This window comes from Manis pentadactyla, chromosome 4 (genome assembly GCF_030020395.1).
Source record: "Manis pentadactyla isolate mManPen7 chromosome 4, mManPen7.hap1, whole genome shotgun sequence".
Classification (NCBI taxonomy): domain Eukaryota; kingdom Metazoa; phylum Chordata; class Mammalia; order Pholidota; family Manidae; genus Manis; species Manis pentadactyla.
The window spans coordinates 145,435,917-145,458,225 of NC_080022.1; the positions used below are offsets into that span (position 1 = coordinate 145,435,917).

Below are 22,309 nucleotides of genomic sequence, written 5' to 3' on the forward strand. Positions count from 1 at the left end.
AAATAAGAAAGACCAACTGGTATACTGAAAGTGGTTCTAGAACAAATGCAAAGAACTCAAATTTTATACTAGAATTTGTAAAACTGCTGAAGCTAATGTAAATAAGCACAAAATGTAATAAATCTTCTTAGAAGAAAGGTATCCACGGCTTGTACAGAACATACAAATGCATTCATGGAAACATACTAAATATATATATTTAGAAATATTTGTATTTTGAGCTAGATATACAAAACAATAACTAAGAATTTTAAGAAAAATTTAAAAGGACTTTCATCATTTGCTAACATTTCTTTTTCTAGTAGGTCTTATCTTTCTGTATAATAATTATAGAAGAGTAAAAGAAAGAAAAGGCATCATTTATACATTAGATATAGATATATTTTTTTCTTCTTAGTCCTTAGAGCTATTTAGGACCGTATTTTTTTTTTTTTTTTAATGCAGGTGATTTACTTTCTAAGGAAAAACTGGGGTCAACTTTATATTTGGGGAAAACAAGTATTTCCCAAGCTAAAAACTCTTCCTCAAACCACATACCCTGCTTTGTCTATGAACTCTCCCTGAAGTTTCTCGCTGACCTGGCGGTGTTAATCCAGGGTTGGGACTGCATCCTCAGTGTGCAAGGGGAGTGTGAGCAGCTCCTGAATCAGGGCAGGACACAGCCCTGCAGTGCCCGTAAGCACCCAGACCTTAAAGCGGTGGCTTTACAAAGTCTTCAGGTGCTGAGCCAGACTGTGCTTGAAGGAATGGTGAATGAAGTCTCATGCTATATGCCCAGGAAGAGTGCAGGAGAAGCCGTATTTCGTGCAAAGAGGACAAAAGTAAAGAGTACCTTGGTGAGGGAACAGCTGCATGAAAACCGCTGACTTAGAGCAAGGCAGAGAAGCTTCAGACACAGAATGAAAGAAAAAACAAAAGTGAGTGAGGTCCCTAAGATTGTTTAAAAGGGTGAAATATGACTAGCTATCGGTAAATTATGTTCCCGGGGTTTCATGAGGAATATGGTTTTAATCACTGAACTCTGACCATCAGTTTCCTAAATATTACACTCTGTATAAATAAATGTAGAACCTATACTCTCACAGACAGATGTGTTTTTACCACCTTTATTAGAATTAAGAATTTAGCTTAAATCAAGAATTAAGCTAAAAAGATGAAAAATTAGCAGAAATTTTACCAAGCAATTGTTCAGTTTAAAGTAATTTTCTCCCATACAGAACAGGGTGATAACAAAGAAAAAGGACAATGAATCAAAGAGAAGTAAAATCCAAACCAAACAAAGTTTTTGGACACCCTTAAGCATTTCCCTAAAACATGAAAATCGAGAGGCTTTTAAGTTTCTTCTAAGAGGGAGACATTTAAAACCTGGTAAACATGTTAGGAGTGTTACTGACTCTGAGCTCGGTCTAAATTTAGAGAAATGGTTTTGATGAACCTTCACTGTGCACACAGCTCATAGCAACATTGATTTTGGAATGCTTGTGATTCCTAGTCGATCCACCCAGCATCCCAGGAGGGAGGTCTGCATTGCAGAAGCAAAGTGAGTGAATAACTGACAGACACAGCCACTTCAAAACTAAGAGGAAGAGGTGAGTTTAAAATAAAGCCCAACTAAGTAGGTCTTTGCTCTAAAAAGCTCATACTCCAATACTAATTGTAAAATACACTGACAGGGAAATAAGTTAAAAGATTGTTTTCTAGCAAAAAACATTAAAAATAGATAAAAGCCTTGTTTTTGTTAAAAAATACCACATATCTCACATTTTTTCAGGTTAAAATATTATAAAAATTCTGCCATTATTACCTGAGTCTTCCAAACACATGTCCCTTTGAACTACCAGAGTACTTACAGTACAAGGTACAACATGACAAGGACCACAAAAAGAGGTCAAAGCAGTCATCTGTGTACATTTTACTATTCTTATTACCCTGAGATCTAGTTGAGGGCAGATACCATGTCCTACTAGCTTCCCTGCTCCCCTGGATCTAACATAATCTCTTGTGTACAGTAAACAATGAATGATCTATAGAATAAACATCTGGAATTTTGATTATTTTCCACAGATCAGGGTAGTATTAATATCGTCCTTAAAATCAAAGAACCTGAATAGAATTTGTTAAACAATGATGGATCAGAAGAAAATAACAACTTTATCTCAAAACCCAATGCTAAGATCCATAAGCAAAAACTGTAAAGTCTCTAGAGACCAAGGTCCCTCTCATCTTTAAATGTCCCAGAGTGCCTAGTATACACTTACAAAATAGGTGTTCAAATGCTTACTCAATTAAATTACAGTGTGAAAAATATTACACCTTTGTACAGTATAAATTAAATTTTAACACATTGGAAATGGATCTATTTCTTTTTAATAAGTACTAAGTCCATATAATTCCATCTCGATTTTTATTTCTAGAACACTTGCTCTTTAATATCTAGAGAGTTTGTAGGGAGACCACTTGAAATGTGTACCTAAAATAAAATGGTTATAAAACATTCAAAATATGGCTTTAAAAAGACTTGCTTACCACCTAAGAGTACCACTCATGGCTTGGCCTTAAGCAAGATGAAGTCTCATATATGGCATTTTTAGGTAGATAGGTTTTCTAGTTCTAATTGCGTTCTTCAGTTCATGACTGGCTCAGCTACACTAGATCTAATAATGGATTGCAATACCATATTTGAAATATTCTTATATATCATAGAGTAACTTTCATGGATTCTCTTTGGGGTTCTCTTTGTGGTATTTGGGAAAATCTGAAGAGGCAACATTTCAGGTCCACTTGATTAAAAGGGCCTCAGTTAACAGAATTTTATACGTACTGAAGTCTGAGTACAGCCCATTGTCTCCACTGATGCCAAGTTCAATTTCTAACAGGGAGGGAGTCAAAAGACAGTCATTTATGTATTTTTAAACATGGCCTTAAAAAACAATCCTCCTTGTGCTAAGGGGTTAGACAAGTGGCCCATGATAATTCATCAAGAAGAATGCATTTTCAGAAACAATTGCTGTATGTAAAAGAACACCACTTCCTTAAAAGCTGTTGACTGATGAATTACCACCCAAATTTTTATTTAAGAAAGGTTTAATACTTGGGAGGTAGGGAGTTTATGAATCTCTTATCTACCTGATTTGACAACAGAGAGTGTTGGAGACCAAAAGAAACTATAGCTTAGTGGCTGTCCTGCCACTAAAAACACCAAATATCTAGAATGCAGAGTTGTACACTGAAATGGACAGTTGTAGCAAAGAGCTGATCTGTGTGCCAATCAGTAACTTTTGCTTTTTGACACAGGGCAACAGGGCTTTCACCTGCTTAAAGAAGGCTGATGTTGGATAATTGGATGGTAAACCACACTTAGCTCTGTTTCAGGGAGTGACACAGAGCCTCTTTAAATACTTCTGCATAGGACTTGGCTAATGGGAGTGGAGATAGGGAAATATTTTGGTATCTATACAGCTAAATAGCAAAGTTGAAATGATGGATTGAGTTAGGAATTTGGATAAGATTCACCACTTTTTTTATATGTGTTTGTTATCAGCAAACTCAGTTCCATAAAGAATGGGGGAGATAAGGACATAAGATTACACGGAGCTAAAGATATAAAGCAGCATACCTAATTACAAACAAAATATTAACTCAAGAGTTGTCCCATAACAGCAAATGACAAAACACACTTAGGTACATAGAGAAATTGGGATCATTGCATGGAGATAAGCCCACAATTTAGAGATATAAATGGGTTTCATCGAAGTGAAGTCACTATTGAAAAGAGAACCCTTTCTCCAAAAACATGTAGTAAAAAAATCTGACAAACCAAAGGACAAACAATTTACAATCCAGAGCCAAGAAATGCTGAACACCATGATTCTACTTAATGAGTTGTCTTACTTTTAAAGCTTCACTTTCTTTTGAGAAAAGTCAGAGGTTCCAGGGTGCAGTAAGTCTATTCTAGCAGCCATCTTTGGAGAGCTACTGAGGTGACTACTGGAGGTGACACCATCGGTTTAAGACTGTAACCAAAACCATATACGCTATTCTCTGATTTTTATAAACAATTTTAAGTAGGCAGTTGCAAATTAGGATTTTTTTTTAAGCAAATGATATGGCTAATGTGCAACTAACATAAGACATAAGCAATTAATCAACTAGCAGGGGAACTGTAATGGTACCTTTATTCTCAACGTGATTATTTTATTGTCTCCATTAGTGGACAATGGTGGTCAGAGAGCCCCTTAACAATTAGTGTGGGTAAAAACTATGTCAATATAAAAACAACTAATTATTTTGACAAGTTCAACACCACTTTGGTAGCCCAAGAGGCAAAAGTTTGGTCAAAATGCACCAAACTTTAAAAACAGTAAGACCAATATAGATAAGAGTTTATGAATTCTCTAACTGTGGTCAGCATTATAAATAACAAAAAACCCAGAAAACAGCTCTACAGAAGAAAAGGACTTACAGTAATGCAGATGGGAGTAATGAGATAGAAATACATAAACAAATAAATGAAAGAAAAATGGGAAGGGAAAGGGGAATGAGAGAGGTGTCATAGATACGGAAGGCGATGAATGTGGTAGCACTGGCCTTGGCTCTAGGTAAGAACTAGGTGGTAAAGTAGTTAACTTAGCCGCTTACACCTGTCTCCTCATTGTGCAGAACACTGCGCACCTGAACTAAATTACCTCTTTAGTACCCCTAACTCCACAAGGCTAAGATTTTATTGGGGGTGAGGGCGGTGGTGAGAGAACGCATTCAGTGGCTATAATATCTAGAAGAAAGTACATTTTAAGTTTTCCTCTGGCTTTAACAGTTGAGATGCTGATAGTGGGGCAAGACCACAGGCATACCCGAGGGCAGGGCTTCTCAAAGTCTTGTGTGTGCAGGAATGAGCTAGGGTGTTTATTAAAATACAGATTATGATACAGATGGCAGGGCCCCACTGCTGGAGTTTCTTGGGCAGGAGGTCTGTGGTGGGACTCCAGCACCTGCAGTTCTAACAAGCTCCCAAATGATGCTGCTGCCGGTCTCCCAGACCACACTTAGGGAAACACTGTCTAGGGAGTAAGTGATGGGGGCAAATGAACATGGTCATAAGAGAAAAATAAATGTTGGTCAAAATTCTCTTATTTCTCGAGGAAAAAAAGGAATCTTTTTACTGACTAGATGCAATAAGGTGATTGAAAAATAAATGCTGGATCAAATAATTTGTTTCCTGTGCTGACCAAAACTTGATACATGAATACAGTTTTTTAATATAATGGCTTATAATACAAATTGGATATCATATTTGCCAAGTTCTTCAGAAACTTCGAATCTGTATGCTTAAATGTTTGTGCAAAACTGGGATTATAAACTATGGATAAATACAATACATCATTTGGCTTTTTAAAAGAAAATCCATGCTAATGCTTAAAAGAACTATTCAGATAACTTTTCCTTACAGAATGAGATGTTTTTCAGATAATGGAACCTTTAATACAAAACTCCTTTTATTTTAACCATTTTAGAATGTTATCATTCCAAATAGAAAGCATAACCATCATGGCAGCTTTCCTTCATTAGCCACTGTCATCATAACACACATGACAGTTCCGTACTGAGTAACACTTCCAGGGCCGGGCACAGTTGTATGAAACTATTCACTGACACTGAGTGAGTGCAAAAAGCTGTAGATTCGCCATTTCTGTCATCTTGTTTGTCTCAGTCCCACCCGAGAGATGAGCTATTGCTTCTCAGCATTATCTACCTCTTAGGTGCATGTTCAATTAATATACTTCCCCACTTGGACCTAAGAGTTAAGTCATAGAAAGGCATATGCTAATGGGCTTTAAGATACTATTCTTGAGATGCCTTTTTTGTCTGGTTGTTCTCTACTCCTAGATTTTCAGGTTGGTCTCTGGATGATTGATCTGTTGCTGGCATTAGGGAAGTGGGGTGATATTTTTTTGGATACAGTATGTTGAATCAGAGATATAGAAGCCCTTCAGTCAAGGTTAATATATCTAGTAAGGGGATTACGATTTTCTTCACTTACAGGATAATGTACCTTCAAGGTTGCTCTTCCTGCCCAAACTCTAAAAACTTATCAATCTTGGAACACTATGTGAACACTATGAACATTTCACTATCTTATGTATAACTGTTTGAAAGTAGAAAGCTTTATAGAATAACAAAATTCAAGTCAGGTACAATGTAAAGAAGAAATTAAGATGAATCTCATGATAAAAAGGAACAAAATCTACTATAAACTGATTAACAAGGGAATTCCTAATGTTGGTATATTAATATTATTGCTCAAATTTACATAAAGATTACATTTACTGACCTGGGGAATGCTGGGAAGTTGCAAGTGAGGTCATGGAATTAGAAAGGTTAAGGTTAGCAGTAATACTAAGCTGGCTCTGCACTGCAGGAGGATAAGGAGATGTGGGTGTCAGGAGGGACTCCTCACTGGTTTCTTCATCAATTCCAGGCAAATACGTGTCAATCAAGGCATCAAGAAACTTAACAATAAGCTCTGCATAGTCTGGGATTTGTGTTTGCTGTAATGGAAAACAGGAAATTATTTTAGCTTCAGTCTTTTTTTTTTTTTTGTAAATCCCCTTTGAAGCCAAAAAGAATTCAATTTTTGTTTGGGGCTTAATTTACTATTTGTCTTCCTTTGTATTACAGATCCTTAAAAAAAGGGGGTGGAGTAATAATCATAGACTATCATGGGACTTAACAACTGGGAATATTTTTCAGCTTCTGCTTACAGCTTCCAGATCAACCTGCAATTACTGAAAGGCATGCACAGACAAAAATGAATTAATCCTGTGAAAATACAATCATTGGCAATGATGTCTAGCTGATTTTCCAAAACAGAGAAAATGAGTAGACCATCATTATTACAGCTGCCATTTAGAGATCAGACTAACAAAAAAAATTTGAAGGGCTCAGAAGGTTTCTGGCAATTAAAGTACAAAATTTCCACATGACAGACTTATTTCTGGGACTTTAGGCCCATTTTTTAAATGACAGCATTTGCATATCAAAAGATAGTGATAACAAAACAAGACCACAAACTAAACACCTAATTCTTAAAATCAGAACAAGGTTTAAGATAATTCACATTGACTTAGCAACCCTGTATCTAGATCTCTGCATTAGGAACTGTGAAGGGATGAAGTAGCAATCCTGCCTTCAAGGAACCTCAACCAATTTGGAGAGAGACCATGTACAGACAGAATAATTAAATGCACACTTAGCACTCTATCAACCAATGCCAAACAGCAACAAACTGAAGAGGAGCAAATAAGAGGTTATATTCAGGGAAGAATGATCCTAATTCAACAGGCTGGAAGGAAAAATGTTTTCATGAAGTAGATCTTTTTCATTATGTAGTTTTTTAAAAACAGATTTAATTGACATATAACCTTATAGTAGTTTCAGGTCATGAGGTAGGTTTTATCCATAAGTAATGCTCCTTTCTAATTATAAGATACATAAGTGCATGCATTAGGATCATCAAATACATGAGGGACTGAGGGCAGAAAAGTTTAGAGGTTTATCATACCCTTCTGAAATGGAGGTCTGTGGTTTTAAATTGAATTGAGTTGTTTTTTTGTAAGAACAAATATATAAACAGATTAAAGGTGCCACTTCTTGAAAATAATCTTGTGGTAGAAAATTTTTTATACAAAAGCATACATGTTTACTGTGAATCATCATTCTGGTTTTCAGAAGATTCTGTGTTCTTAAAGCAGGCACACTAACATGGTTAAAACCTTCATTTTATCCACAGAGAAAAACATATTTTCTTACCTTTGAAAAGGGTCCTGCAAACCGCCATAAGCCATTAAAACCAAAACCTGCAACAAATCAAATGTTATTCTTATAACAAGCATGACACTCTTTTAATCTAAACAGAAGTTAAAGAAATTACATTGATGGCATATAAAACCTACATGCACATTGGAAATATTCTTTTAGAATGAGTGTCAAAGTAGACTAATACTCCCTTAAGATGTACTCAAGTTAAGACCATATTTTAACTTAAAATTGTCAACCAGTTACATATTGAACATATAATTAAAAGAGTTATTAGCAAATGGCACATGGAGAGAGAAGTATGAACCAGCCTATCCCTTAGAAAGAATTCTTCAGTGGGTGCATTCAGTAACAGCACACAGGTTAGCAAGGCCATCAGCCCTCCTTCTCCCGATAAATTTATTTACTTTGCAGGTAAGATGTTTGGTATTGTGGTGGGGATTCTTCATGGTACACCACACTCTGCACAATTCCATGAACTGGATTTAATAAATTTGGATCTTGGCACAATGACAACAGGGTGTTGATCTTAGAGTCCAACAAATTGTGCCTAAAAAGTAAAAGTCAAAAGAGGAACATTTTAAAGGAAAATTAAATGAAAATATATACTGAAGAACATATTATATATTTCCTAGAACAATGTGTAAAAATGAAGGGAGATGAGTGGTGTTCATGTTCTGGTGCTTTTCCAAATTTTCTATAATGAATGTGTGTGTTTGCTTTTTTGGTTTGTCTCTTGTTTTTGTTTTTAATCAAGGAAAATATGGTAAAACAACCCACTAGTACTGTAATATAATCATGTCTAACTATATATGGTGGACTGTTTGTTCAAGACAAGGTAGGCTTCTGTCTGCCACTCAGCATGCTTTAAGACCATTTCTTTTTGCTGTTGATATGCACCCAGGGAGTTAAAACTAAATTTAATATCAATCATTGTTTAAAAAATGCTGAATCAAATCAAATAAGGAGTGCAAGATTAGTTTAAAGGGGGTGGAATATATGATCTAATTTAAACTTAAGAAATTAACTACTTCTAACCTAGCTACACTCCATTAATAAAAATAACCAGAGTCTACTATATTAAACTCTGTAATTTTTAAATGAGATTAAACAAAAATAAGGAAATAAAGATACTACATAGAAGGCCTAGATAAGGAGAATCTCCTGTTTCTTTGGGTTCTTTAGATTTGAACACTTTGAGGTTAATATGATTTTATCCCTTAAGAGAGAATAAAATTCTTATCTCCCAAATCGGAGGTCAATTTTGTTTTCACTCAGCTATGGCTAAATACAAAAGCTCTAGTGAAAATGAAACCGTAACAGGAATATGGCTGTCTAAAGGTGTGCTCCTTAGTGAGGATATGAACAACGCTTGTCACAGCAAACCAGTTAAGAAAATCAACATGATAAAAAGGTGTTTTTCCTACTAAAAAGGCCAAAACTAGTCTGGTCTCCATTAAATCTACTGTGTCTAAGCTAAAATTACTATCACACTGTCTCACAATCCTCTCTCTACAGTCATTACTGGGTGATACTTCCTAAGCTTTTATGAAACATCTGACTTCAAGACAGAAAAGTTTAACATAAAAGGAGATACTTACACAACGGGAAAAACTTTGGGGAAAACAACACTGGCTTCTGCTAAGTATTCATAAAGAATTCGTTGATCAAACTCATCAGTGGTGTATTTAACCAACGTAGCCTGCCGACATGCAAAAGAGAAAACAAAAAACATTTTTATTTTGTGGCTGAGTTGTTAACTATTATTATGAGAAGCAGAACACAGCCTTCATTTCATGTTTTTGATATTTAAGGGTCTTCTAAGTATAGATTGGAATTAAAACTTGAGGGGGGGAAAAACATTCAAAAAGCAAGAAACCTTACCAGAACAGTAAGCAGCAGCGCTTGGATCTTCGGGTCAGTAAGTACTTCTTCATCCAAGAGAACATTTGATTCAGACACTGAAACTTTACGTAGATGTGGGTGCTGTGGTGATGAGGATATCCTTTGAGTTTCTGTGGTAAGATATGGGTTAACATGATCAGCTGTATTAATTGAATATACACACTAGATATCACTTCACCTGACATATTTTAACATTACTTTTAAAACTAAAATAGCTTATCAGCAGACACTTAAAATATCCACATAAACATTATACAGAATTACTGTTCACCTATAAAAAGGTTTTGGCTAGCTCTTTATCATATGATTATTTTTTACACAGGTTTCAGATAACTGTCATTTTAAGGGCTTGTATGGCTTATCTTTTGAAACAGAGCAAATGTTTCTATATTTCATCCTAAAGAGTCTAAGAAATGGCTAGAAAGAAAATATGGCTTTAATGTACTCTCCCAACTTATTTTCAATGATCTAGATCAATTATTAACTTTGTTTCTCACCCATTTCATAATCAGTTTCTGCTACTCTCCTCATTTTGGGGGGTGTTGTGATCCCTGATTCCATTTCTTGCCTTTTAGGAGCCTTTGTGTCTGATATCAAGTGATCAAAACTTTTTCTTGTTCCTATAAACAAAAGTTACAGAATATGGAAGTTTATTAACCACAGTGTCTGTGAATAGGAATATACTAAAAAGAAAATGTCTGGACATAAAATGTTTAAATTTTCACTTAAGGACCCAAAGAAAGCTCAAACATATCCCTGGGACAGAGTTTCTTTCCTTTATTCTCTGTCTTCTCAAGGAATTTTGGCCCTGTAGCTTTCCCTTCTAGGACAGGACATACTCTGTTGGTCCAAATTAAACTGAGAATACATTCAATATACTGGAGGTAAACCAAACTCTGCCAATAAGTACAATTTGTAATAATAAATTCAGGGATGTGCACTGTTCAGTAGCAAAGACTGACTATGTCTGAACAGCCGTTTTTCAATTTAAGAAATTCTGCTGGTGCCAAGAAATAATTAACGTATGAAGAATTTCTAAACACAGGCAAGATCAAAGTTTGATTTTAAATCTTTATGCTTTGAAAAAAAGCATATGCCTGTAAGCACTAAGTAATAGAGACACTGGGAGAGGCTTCAAAAATAGCAAGTAATACTATCTCCCACTTGACTTTGAGTTTCTCTAATCATATATGACACTAGTGTTAAATACCTCTTATTTAAAGTAAAAGTATTGAAAATGGATTACTTGGAACTTGCACTAAATCTTGTCTGCTCTGTTTTAGAAAACTTATCCCAAACTTGATTCTACTTTGCCATTCTTCCATGGCAGGCCTACACCATTTTTTGCTTGGATGGGGTATCAATCTCTTAAATGGTCCCCTTGCCAAAAATCTCTTCCTATTTCTCCGAATTATAGCCAGAAAAACTTTCCTGAAAAAATCTGGTAATGTCCCTTCCCTACTTAAATACTTCGATGGATACATCACAAGGCTGTATCTTTCAACACGGCATACAGCTTGTATGATCTAGTTCTAATCCTTCTCTAGCCTCATTTCCTACCCAAGTGGCTTTTCCTCACTTTAAAAAACGTATGTTATCCCCCTTCTCTTGACTGCATGCCTTCTTTATCTTGTGTCCATCAGACAAGCATGTATTTAGCCTTCAAGACTGGGTTCAAAAACTCTCTCTGCAGCTTTTCCTGATTTTCCCAGATCCTCAGTTTCCCCTCATCAAGACATACTACTTAATGGTAATATGCTGTTGTAATTGGCCGATTATAAGTCATAGTCACCAAACTATTAGCTCTTCAGGGCAGAGATCATAACCTTTCCATCTAGCACCTGGGTTAATGAATTCAATGTTGCATTTCCTCTGAAGCTCTTTTTTAGTTTACAACTTCCTTGGCAGGAAAATCCAGAATTATAAAACACAAAGTAACCAGGAAACTCCAAGAAGATTATTTATGGCAAAGTATAAATAGAAAGGAACTCAAACATAAAGTAGCAGCCCTATGTGACCAGTAACAGTGATTAACATTTGCGGCTTTTCATGGTTTCAATTTCTTTCATGGTTCACTACAGGTTATTTACTTCACATGTCATTGTTTATTCACTGATTCCCTTAGAACACATTTTCTCTACCTAAAGATAGTTAAAAATATGCTTGCCAGGGTAACTGAAACCCACTGGGTGATTCACAGTGTTAGTCACTGAAATGCGGATACCGATGTATTCCAGTAACAACTGAAACTTTAGCCAAAGTTATGTAAGGGCCCCTTTGCATTTCCTCTGTGGTGAGGCTGGCTCAGTGGGCTCTCTCACTGTTTACTTTCAATTTCAATGATGGTCTCACAGCATTTTAGGTGTACTTGTCATTGACAAATGTTGATATAAGTGAGCAAAAAAGAATCCTATCTCCTTATAATAATCAAAAACACAGTAACTGAAAAATCTTACCTTTTTGTCTTTTTAAAGAAAAGATTTATTATTATAACTTCAAACCATCTTCATGTATTCTGCTCTCAGATGGTAACTTTCGGAAGGATACTATTGAAGGCCCTGCACCTGAGGGCACAGATTCTTCCTTTCTCGTGAGCACCTAGTAACTTTCCTATCTCCGTTTACCTGCTGCCTGGCCAAGGCAGAACAAAACAGAGAGCCACAGTATTTAGGCTAAGAGTTGTTTCAAGATCCTATTCTCATTCCTCTACCTTAAATGATATGCTGTAACTCATCTATCAAACTCTCTTATAATTGGCATCAAAAACAGGAAAATGTGGTAATTTTGAACAGCTTCAAATAATTTTCTAAGAGTGAAAATATCTGACCATTAAAAAAAAATTCTGTATCATTTAAATAAACTAACCCAGCAACTTCTTTGTGTTGGCCTGAGAAGGCTGCCCCATGTCCAAGCTCATGGATTTCCTGGCTCGGGGACTGGTCTGGCCCACGGTCGGGTAGGAGGCTGCAAGGTATGCCTCAGAACCTTTGGGGGAGGACCATGGCTGACTCTCCTTCAGTGTCCTGAGAGATTTAAACAATTGAGAAGAACTAATTAGCATGGTGACAAATACAACGACTGCCCCTCCCAATTGGCTGTCCTATTTCCCAAGGACAATAATTAACTAATTTTAAAACTGCACTTTAATGGGCTTTAGGGTACAAGCTCTTCATGTATCCCTAGGAAGTACCCACTTTCTTGCCATGGTATCTTATACATCATGGGTACTCAGTGAATGCACAACAGAACTATACTGCATTGCTTTTTTTTTAAATCAGGGAAAATCAAATCTAGGCACTGTATTATTGGTCTAAAAATCAAAAAAATCAATGATAATTTATACTTAGATAGAACACAGGCAAATTCACTTTTCTTCTTTCCATAACAAAAAGTGCATCTCAAAAAAATACCATAGGAATGGCTGAAGAATAAGGCTATAAAAAAACCAAGTATGCCTACAAAGCTTTCACATACATTGTTAAAATCTCATGGGGAAGCTGCTGAGAGCTTTTGACCAAAAAGTGGGATGCTGATAAATTGATGATATAAGCTCTACAAATTTAAGATTTCTTTCATATGTTCAATGCTGTACATAAAACTTAGACACTTTAATTGAAATATAGAAAATTCTCCAAATGATGCCATTTTCAAGTAATTTCTCCATGTTATAGTGAAAAATCCATTACCCAAAACTATGTACAAAAGCAGACATGATTTGATTACCTTATCATCTAAATCTGTACTATAGAAAACTTTTTAATAACTTTAGTGTGAAATGAGTAAATGCAACAAACGTGGTGCATATGTATCTTATTACAAATCTGTATAGCACAGTTGTCTATCATTAAGCATGTAAGGTTGCTTATATTTCATGTTAGTTTTTCCTACGCCTTTTCCTGCAAACCAATACTTTTTAAGATAATCTCTTTCAATTATTCCACTGGTTTGTGCTTAAGAGCCAAAGTAAACATTAGCAATTAGAAGAATGATAACTTTCCTACTACCAACCCACATATAAAATACTGTACATTTACAAAATTAGTTTTGTTTTATACTCTCTGTCTAAATTGTCTTTAGATTCTCCTCTGGATCACTCTGCTGCTTGTCTCCATTAGCATGTAACCCTGAAACCTGATTTAGAATTATGTAATCTAAGTGGGAGAAGACCACTTACCTATAGTTAGGGTCGCCATGATGAATGGGATATGTATCCATAGGAACATTTTCCATTGAAATATCAGTAAGAAGAAGAGACTTTCTATGTTTTAGGCTACAGCGACTTCGAACCTCCTCAGACACTGTGAGTAAAGCTAAAAGGAAAAAGAAGGAAGATTAAAAAACTTATCAATCACAAGTATGACATGAAACAGGATATACTTCTTACAACTTCCTGAGGAGAGTAAGAGCCATTAAATATGCTTATAAAGAGCCCTAAAGAAGTTTAGTGTAAAGTTTAAGGATACAAGACACTTAGGACAGAGTGTTTATCTGAAAGGGTGTATGGTATGTTTCAGAAGACTGTGCATAAACATGAACTACACAAAGAGACTTGATAAATGCTTTGTATTAGCAAGTGGTTTAATGTACATCTGACCTCAACAAACACAAAAAGTAGGCAGGGCAGGTAGTATAAAGTCCACTTCTCAGGTAAGGAAAAAATACTCTGAGATGGTAAATGATTTATCCAAGGTCAAATGATCCATGCAAAAAGGTTTCCATGAACTTCAGCCTGCTAAATTGGAAATCAACACTTTGCACCAAATGACTATGTTCAAGAACTATATTACACATAAGTATTAAGTGTTGCTAAGTGCAGAAACACAAATCAGGTAAGAGCAAATAGGGAATGGTTTATTGGAATGTGGGGATGGGCAGACATCCTAGGTAAAGAAAATGGCATCAGGAATGAATATTAAAGAGGCAGAAAGGCACTTCCAGGAGATGGCAAGTAGATTTGCTTAAAATAGCCCATCCATTTGGAGAGGTGATAAAAAAATGAAACTTATGAAATTTAGAGAAAGAACAAAATCAGGAGGGCTGCTTAAGGGCCTAGGATGCTAGGCTGAGGTGCTCAGATTTTAAGACAATAGGAAGCCACATATGTCTTGCATCAAAGGTGACAAAGAGAACACATTTTAGACTTTAATGCAAATTCTTTTGTAAGAAAAAATGTTTTGGCAAAACTTTCAAAATTTTCACCACCACCAGAGGATCGGACTGTGAAGGCTTTAACCTGCCAAGCAGCCAGCTGAAGGACCCATAGTTGTTTGTATCTTTTGGCAGTCTTTAGTTACAGACTTTCTAAGATTAATTTAATCTATTTTGTGTTTTTACCTGCTAGGTAAGCCACGCTCTGTGTATTCACTTCGAATTTGTCACAATTTCTATGTTTATTAACCAAAGTTAGTAGTGTATGCAGAATTCTGACTGTTCTTGCAACAATGGCTGGTGAAGGATGCCTGTACCCTAAAAAAATAAAAGCAAGAAGTTAATTCATTCTGTCAACAGTATTTGTTAAGTTCTTATTCTGTGACTAGCAGCTCTGCAAGGAAAAAAAGTGTAAGACATAATTCCTGCCTTCAGAGAATACCCATTTGGGAACGTAAGAAATATATATGTGAATAGTTCATTACTTACTATAGGATTAAGTACAAAAATATGTAGAATAGAATATTTCCTGGAACTCTAAGCACCTCAGGAGGAGAAAAATTAGGAAAGATGATGGTGTTTCAAACCACCCTTTCCTTAAAGCAGCACAGGGATTTTTATAAAACCTATGTATTGGAGTTCACATTAAGGTATCTTTTGAAAATAAGTTTCTATTGCTTAAAAATTCTTTTTTTTTTTTTTTTAAAGAAAAAACCTAATGACACAGGGAATATATGCTCTTAGAGCCCAAATAATAGGGTTGACTAGAAGACAAGCTTGATTTTTGGACAGCTTTTAATCATTAATGCTACCCCATTTTAAAATAGGGGATTTCTACACTGAAAATATCTGGTATTTTTTTAGAAATATAGATTCAATAAGCCTTTTATCAGCCCAGTTGCAATCCTTCTTCTTAGTATCTTGTAGTTAAGTGTAATACTTTTGAGCAATCCCTATTCACCTTAGAGATTAAAATTGTCAATATTTTTTGCAGAAATTACATAAGGTAGTGAAATGAAATATACACATTCACAGTGGTGGGCACAGGCATATATATATATATATATATATATATATATGAGGTAAAAACTAAGGGAGACTCCATGATTCCTCAAGTCTAAGAATCATTTAAATTGATACAGAACTTCAGATTCAAGCTCTAGCTTGAGTCTTTGGTCAAATCCAGTGCTGCTTAAGACCACAGGCTCATGCCAGCTCCTTATCCCAGGACTTACTTTACGCTGCTTTGGACTCTGACTCTTCACTACATGCTGTTCCTATTAACTGCAGCCTTCGGCCATGACTGCTCCATGTTAATAAACCAAAGCTGACACACAGTGACGTCAGCAGTGGGGAGCAAAGCCAGGTTAGGGAGTAAACGAGATGGCTCTGAGGAATGGCTTTAAGCAATATAGAAATTTGGAGGGATAAGAGTGGGGTACCAGAAGATGAGGTTCTGTGGTACGTAATAATGGGACTGATCAACAATAAATTAGAAAACAAGCTGAAGAAAATCTGTGACCAAATCTTTAAGACATTTTCTAACATAGGTTACTCAAATAATATTTATTGATTTGCAGTCTGTTTTATTTTGATAATCAAAAAGATACTTAAGTAGTGTTAACTAATGATACAGCTATTTAGTACTTAGAAATATTATAAGAATCAACTTTTTTGCTTTTTAAAGGAAATCTGGTATTTGATGTGGAAATTAGGCTCTACTATAATACATATTGAACAAAAACATAACTCAAAACAGATACGGTTTGCATTTAAAGACATATGAGCCAAATTATTTCAATTTATTTCAACCAGTTATTTTAATTACTTCTGGTTTCTTGATGCCATTTCATAAAAATATTCTGACACAGGCCTCTACCTTTTAAGAGGTGTCCAACCAGTGCGAAGTTAAAGTTAGAGTTGAAATTGAGTCCAACAAAGTGATCCATTTGCTTGCAGTGCCATTCCAGAGGATTCCGGATTGCCATAAATACTTCCTCTGGGCTCTATTAAAGATAATTATGAGATGGTTGATGGGGTTCACACAGGAACTTTCCTTAAAGGATCACTTACTAATTTTCGATTGTGTTTAACAGCTATGACAAGATAAGTAATCCTTTCAAGTTGAGGGAAATTATTTTCAGATGACTACAGAAAACCATAGAACATTTAAGGTACTACAGATAAATTAGTGCAAGACAGCCAGTCAAGTATATAAATAAGAAGATGATGGAAGATGATTTACAATGCAAAATAAATGACTGTTAATTTACATCCTTGTGACTTTTTAAAAATTAGAATTATTGTTATTTTAAATAAGAATATCCATTGAATTGTAGCTGGTATTTTGTGTACTACAGTGACTAAAAGTTCAAGAGAACAAAGAGAGTTCATATTTTCTGAGTGTCTGCAGTATATATATAATGTTAAATGTATTACTGTACTGAAACCTTAAAGCGATCCTATGCAGGTTATTGGCTCCACTTTACAGATGTATTTATTAATTCATTTATCATTCTTTTGCTTATCAAATGATTATGTGTTTTTCATGTGCCAAGCATGGCTCTACACTCTGCAAATACACCAGTGAACTAAACAGACAAAAACTACCTGCCCTGGTGAATTTTACATTATAGTGTGAGATAATAAGGAAATTGAAATTCAAAAATTTTAAGCAACTTTCTCAGGATAATTAAGATTTTAACAGTGTTTCCTAAAGTGTGGCTCCAGAAATATCTGCTTTAAAGTCACTAAAGATGCTTGTTTAAATGTGGAAAGTACCAGGTTCCATCTCAGAATCATGGGAGGTGGGTAAGGTCCAGGAATTCACCTTTTTTTTTTTTTTTTTTTTTAAAGAAGCCCAGTGATTCCCTTATGCACAGAGATTTTTGAAAGCAAAAACTGAAGGTGTTTGGGGTCACGTTTAGGTCTGTCTAGATTTCTATCTCAAAGAAAGAAAAGCCCGAGTATATAAAATAAATGTTGAGAAATGTTTAGAGCACATTATTTATAATGAAGAAGAAAAGAGAAACAAATCAAATGTTCATTCATGGGCAAATGGTTGAATAAATTGTGGTTCATGCATACTATACAGTATTCTGTAGCCATGAGAAAGAATTATACATACACTCACACATGTATGTTTGTGTACATATATATATACACACACATGTATGCTTAGATGTTCACTTCATATGTTAAATAAAAAAGCAAGTTGCAGAATACTATGTAAAGTATGATTACTAACCTACTATATGTATAATTTGTTTTTCTCAGTTTTATTGAGGTATAGCTGACAAAGATATTAAAGTGTACAACATGATGATATGATAGATACATACATTGTGAAAGGATGTCTTCCCCACCCACCCCATCAAGGTAATGTGGACATATTCATCACCTCACATATTCATTCACACACACACTCCTTTTTTTGGTGAGAACATACAAGTTCTACTCTCTTAGAAAATTTCAATTATACACTTCAGTGATATCCACTATAGTCACCATGTGACATATTAGATCCTCAGACCTTATTCATATGCATCCTGGTGACTTTTAACAGCTTTAACTCAGATTCCTAGTACCCCAGGTCACTGGATACAGTATCAGCAATTGCTAAAGGGCTGTTCTGGCAGTGAGACTGCCAACACAGATACTCCTGGACAAACACTTCATTTATAAATATTCTTATCTTTTGATCACCACTGTCCCAGGACAACCCCAGAAAAGAGTAATGAGGATTAGGAAAGAGGGGCTCTGGTCCTAAACTAGCTGTATGAATGTGGCTAAGTCACTTCTTTGTTCTTTTCCATTTTGTAAAGTGGAAGTCTGACTGAAAAACTTCAAGGTAGCTTCTATGTCTCAAATTTTGTTTCCACACGTTCCAGAGCCCAAGCTTTATTGGGTCTATACTACATCTGGCAGACTAATCAAATAAAGTTTGGATCAGGTATCTTCACACTTGAAACCATGCTCCTATTCCTGGTTTCTTTCCACCCACAGCTCTGTTCAAGCTCACTTCAAGCAAATTTCTTGTTATACACACACATCTATCTTTAAAAAAAATTGCTCTCTTTTCTCTTAGACTCTTTTCATTTTTCTCCAAAGACAAAAGGAACGTAATTTCATACTGTTATATTCCCTCCTCCATACTCTATGAACCAAAATCCAACCTTAGTCAAGACTGATAAATGTTAAGAGGGGTGCTAATCATATATTTTAAAGTGAAATTAGGCAAAACAAAAAATTAGTGCAATTAACCCAAAAGTTTCCTTTAGATGCTTCACCCTCACCTTCTTCTGATTATAACTATTTTTTTCATTAAGTATTCAATAAAAATAAGCTTATTTTTAGATTATTTTTTCATATTTGAATTGGGTTGTAGAGAATGCTAACCTTTACCTTTGGGATCTGAAATTAAAATAATGAATACATAGTGCATAGTCAGCATAGAGCCTAGCAACATAGCTATTATTACTACTTGGTATTTTTTTATCCCTGATCTATTTATTAATATTGAGTGAGTACTGCTTTCTGCTATTTTTATATAGAAGATATACAGTAAAGTTTAAATAGTTTTTTATAAGCCGATAAGGAATTATACTCACAATATATTGCATTATAGAAATTCATATTTCAGTCACGGACCTCTTCTGATGTTAAAAGGACAACAACGAAAGAAGGAGAAGTTCTAAATGTATGGAATCTAGGACCAGCAGAAGGCTTGCTTACCTTGTCATTGAATATCCGGAGACTGTCCAAGGTGTGCAGGTTTTGTTCAAGAAGCGCAGTGCCTGCTGAATACAAGTTGACCTCATCGAGCTGTAGCACAGCCACAGCGACCCAGAAGAGGGCTTTGTGGAGGGGGGAGTCCTGGCAAAGGGGATGCACTCCACGTTAGTAAGATGAACCACAGAGCAGTCTCACTCAAAGCACACTGCAGTATGAAACAAAGCATGTTATCCCCCAAATTACATGTTTTCTTCTCTTGGGGAAGGTAAATATATAGAAATAGAAACTTCTATTCTGTAAGTATGAGTCAGGCTGGGAACTTTAGCATCTCTTTGATTTCTTCCTGTTCTTTGATTCTAGAATCCCCAGTCACCAAGTTTTATTGATTCTTCCAAAGTAGTCTCTCTCGCATCTCTTTACTGCTAATGACACTACTCTACGACAACTTTTTTAATGCTAAATGTGATTCTTTTCACCTCCAATTTTGCCCTACTTCAATCCACTGTGCACTCAACTTACCAGACTAACCCTTCTAAGTCCTGCTTTTGTCATATTACTGATCTGCTTGAAAACATAATGTTGAATGTTAGTTCTATCCAATCTTCTCTCTCACTATTCTCCTGAAAAGTTTCTCCATAACAACTAGAATGATTTACCCACCAACCCTCTATGGTCCCAGCATTTTTGTACAATCCTCCTGCTATACACGTTTGTGGCTCAAGGCTTTCCCCCTTTCTCTACACTAAATCCTACCTAATTCTTTCACTGTAGTTTAGACTCTACCCTTTCAACTTCCCTGCCACCATTACCAGGAATAGTAATCTCTTGTTGTCCTGAATTAAAGATACTTACTTTTGGGAACCCTTATGTAGCAATATGATACATGGGAAAATACATGGCTTGAGAGTCAGAAAGCCTTGAACTAGAATTATAGTTCTGCCTTTCATTAGGTATGTGACCTTGGGCAAGTTACTTAACCCTTCTGAGCCTCATTTTATCTTACAAGGCTTACAGTTTTTATAAAACATATAACTCAGTATCAGGAACATACAGGCATACCTTGTTTTATTATACTTAGCAGACACTGTGTTTTTTACAAATTGAAGATGTGTGGCAACCTTGTGTTGAGCAAACCTACTGGCACCAGTTTTTCAACAGCATCTGCTCATTTTGGGTCTCTGCGTCATATTTTAGTCTCCCTCACAATATTTCAGACCTTTTCATTATTATTATCATATTTGTTATGGTGATCTATGATCAGTGATCTCTGAAGTTACTTTTTAAATTGTTTTGGGATGCCACAGCCACACCCATATAAGACAGTGAACTTAAATCAATTAAATGTTATGTGTGTTCTGACTTTTCTACCGACAGGCCACTCCCCCATTTCTCTCCTCTCCTCAGGCCTCCCTATTCCCTGAAAAACAGCAATATTGAAATTAGGCCAATTAATAACCCTACAATGGCCTCTAAGTGTTCTAGTGAGAGGAAGAGTCACATGTCTCTCACTTTAAATCAAAAGCTAGAAATTATTAGTGAGGAAGGCATGGTGAAAGCTAAGAAAGGCTCACAGTCAGGCCTTTTGCGCCAAACTTTAGTCAAGTTGTGAATGCAAAGGAAAAGTTCTTGAATGAAATTAAAAGTGCTACTCCAGTGGGCACACGAATGATAAGAAAGCAATACAGCCTTATTGCTGATATGGGGAAAGTTTTAGTGGTCTGGATAGACTATCAAACCATCTAATCCAGAGCAAGGCCCTAACTCTCTTCAATTCTAGGAAGGCTGAGATAGGTGAGGAAGCTACAGAAGAAACTCTTGAAGCTGGCAGAGGTTGGTTCATGACATTTAAAGAAAGAAACCATCTCCATAACATAGCAGGGAAGCCACAAGTGCTGATGTAGAAGGTGCAGCAAGTTATCCAGAAGATCCAGCTAAGGTAAGTTATGAAGGTGGCTACACAAACAACAGATTTTCATTGTAGACAAATCAGCCTTATCATGGAAGATGACATCTAAGACTTCTACAGATAGAGAGGAGAAGTCACCTGTGGCTTCAGAGCTTCAGAGGACGGCCTGAATCTCGTTAGGGGCTAATGCAGCAGAAGCCAACGCTCACTGACCATTTACAAAATCCAAGGGCCTTTAAGAATTATGCTCAGTCTACTCTGCCTGTGCTCTGTAAATGGAACAAGAAAAGCTTGGATGGCAGTTTTCATAAACACGTCTGTTTATAACATGGTTTACTGAACATTTTAGGCCCACTGTTGAGACCTGCTGCTCAGAAAAAGATTCTTTTCAAAATATTACAGCTCACTGACAATGTACCTGGTCACCCAAGAGCTCTGAGAGAGATATACAGTGAGAATTATGTTATTTTCATGCCTACTGACACAACATCCCTTCTTCAGCCCATGGATCAAAGATTATGACTTTAAATCTTACTCTTTAAGAAATACATTTTGTAAGGCTATAGCTTCCTCTGATGGGTCTGAGCAAACTGAAAACCTTCTGGAAAGGATTCACCATTCTAGATACCATTAAGAACATTTGTAATTCATGGGAAGAGGCCAAAATAACATGAATAGGAGTTTGGAAGAAGTTGATTCAACCCTCATAGATGCCTTTAAGGGGTTCAAAACTTCTGTAGAGGAAGTAACTACAGATGTGGGGGAAATAGCAAGAGAACTGGAATTAGAAGTGGAGCCTAAAGA

At 35.8% G+C, this 22,309-nt stretch overlaps 1 protein-coding gene across 4 annotated transcripts in view; it reads right to left on the bottom strand.

Moving 5' to 3' along the window:
• NF1 (neurofibromin 1) overlaps positions 1-22,309 on the bottom strand; it is a 304,417-nt gene that overhangs the window by 8,163 nt on the left and 273,945 nt on the right. For 3 of the 4 annotated variants that reach the window (XM_057501129.1, XM_036906309.2, XM_036906306.2), the window contains 11 exons: positions 19,600-19,740; positions 16,745-16,871; positions 15,052-15,183; positions 13,892-14,027; positions 12,583-12,740; positions 10,215-10,337; positions 9,697-9,827; positions 9,414-9,514; positions 8,220-8,362; positions 7,807-7,853; positions 6,329-6,545 (listed from right to left, as the gene is read on the bottom strand). In XM_057501129.1, the coding sequence (XP_057357112.1) occupies positions 6,329-6,545; positions 7,807-7,853; positions 8,220-8,362; positions 9,414-9,514; positions 9,697-9,827; positions 10,215-10,337; positions 12,583-12,740; positions 13,892-14,027; positions 15,052-15,183; positions 16,745-16,871; positions 19,600-19,740 (1,456 nt within the window). The remainder of the gene's footprint in view (positions 1-6,328; positions 6,546-7,806; positions 7,854-8,219; positions 8,363-9,413; positions 9,515-9,696; positions 9,828-10,214; positions 10,338-12,582; positions 12,741-13,891; positions 14,028-15,051; positions 15,184-16,744; positions 16,872-19,599; positions 19,741-22,309) is intronic. The other variant, XM_057501130.1, reaches the window with a different exon arrangement.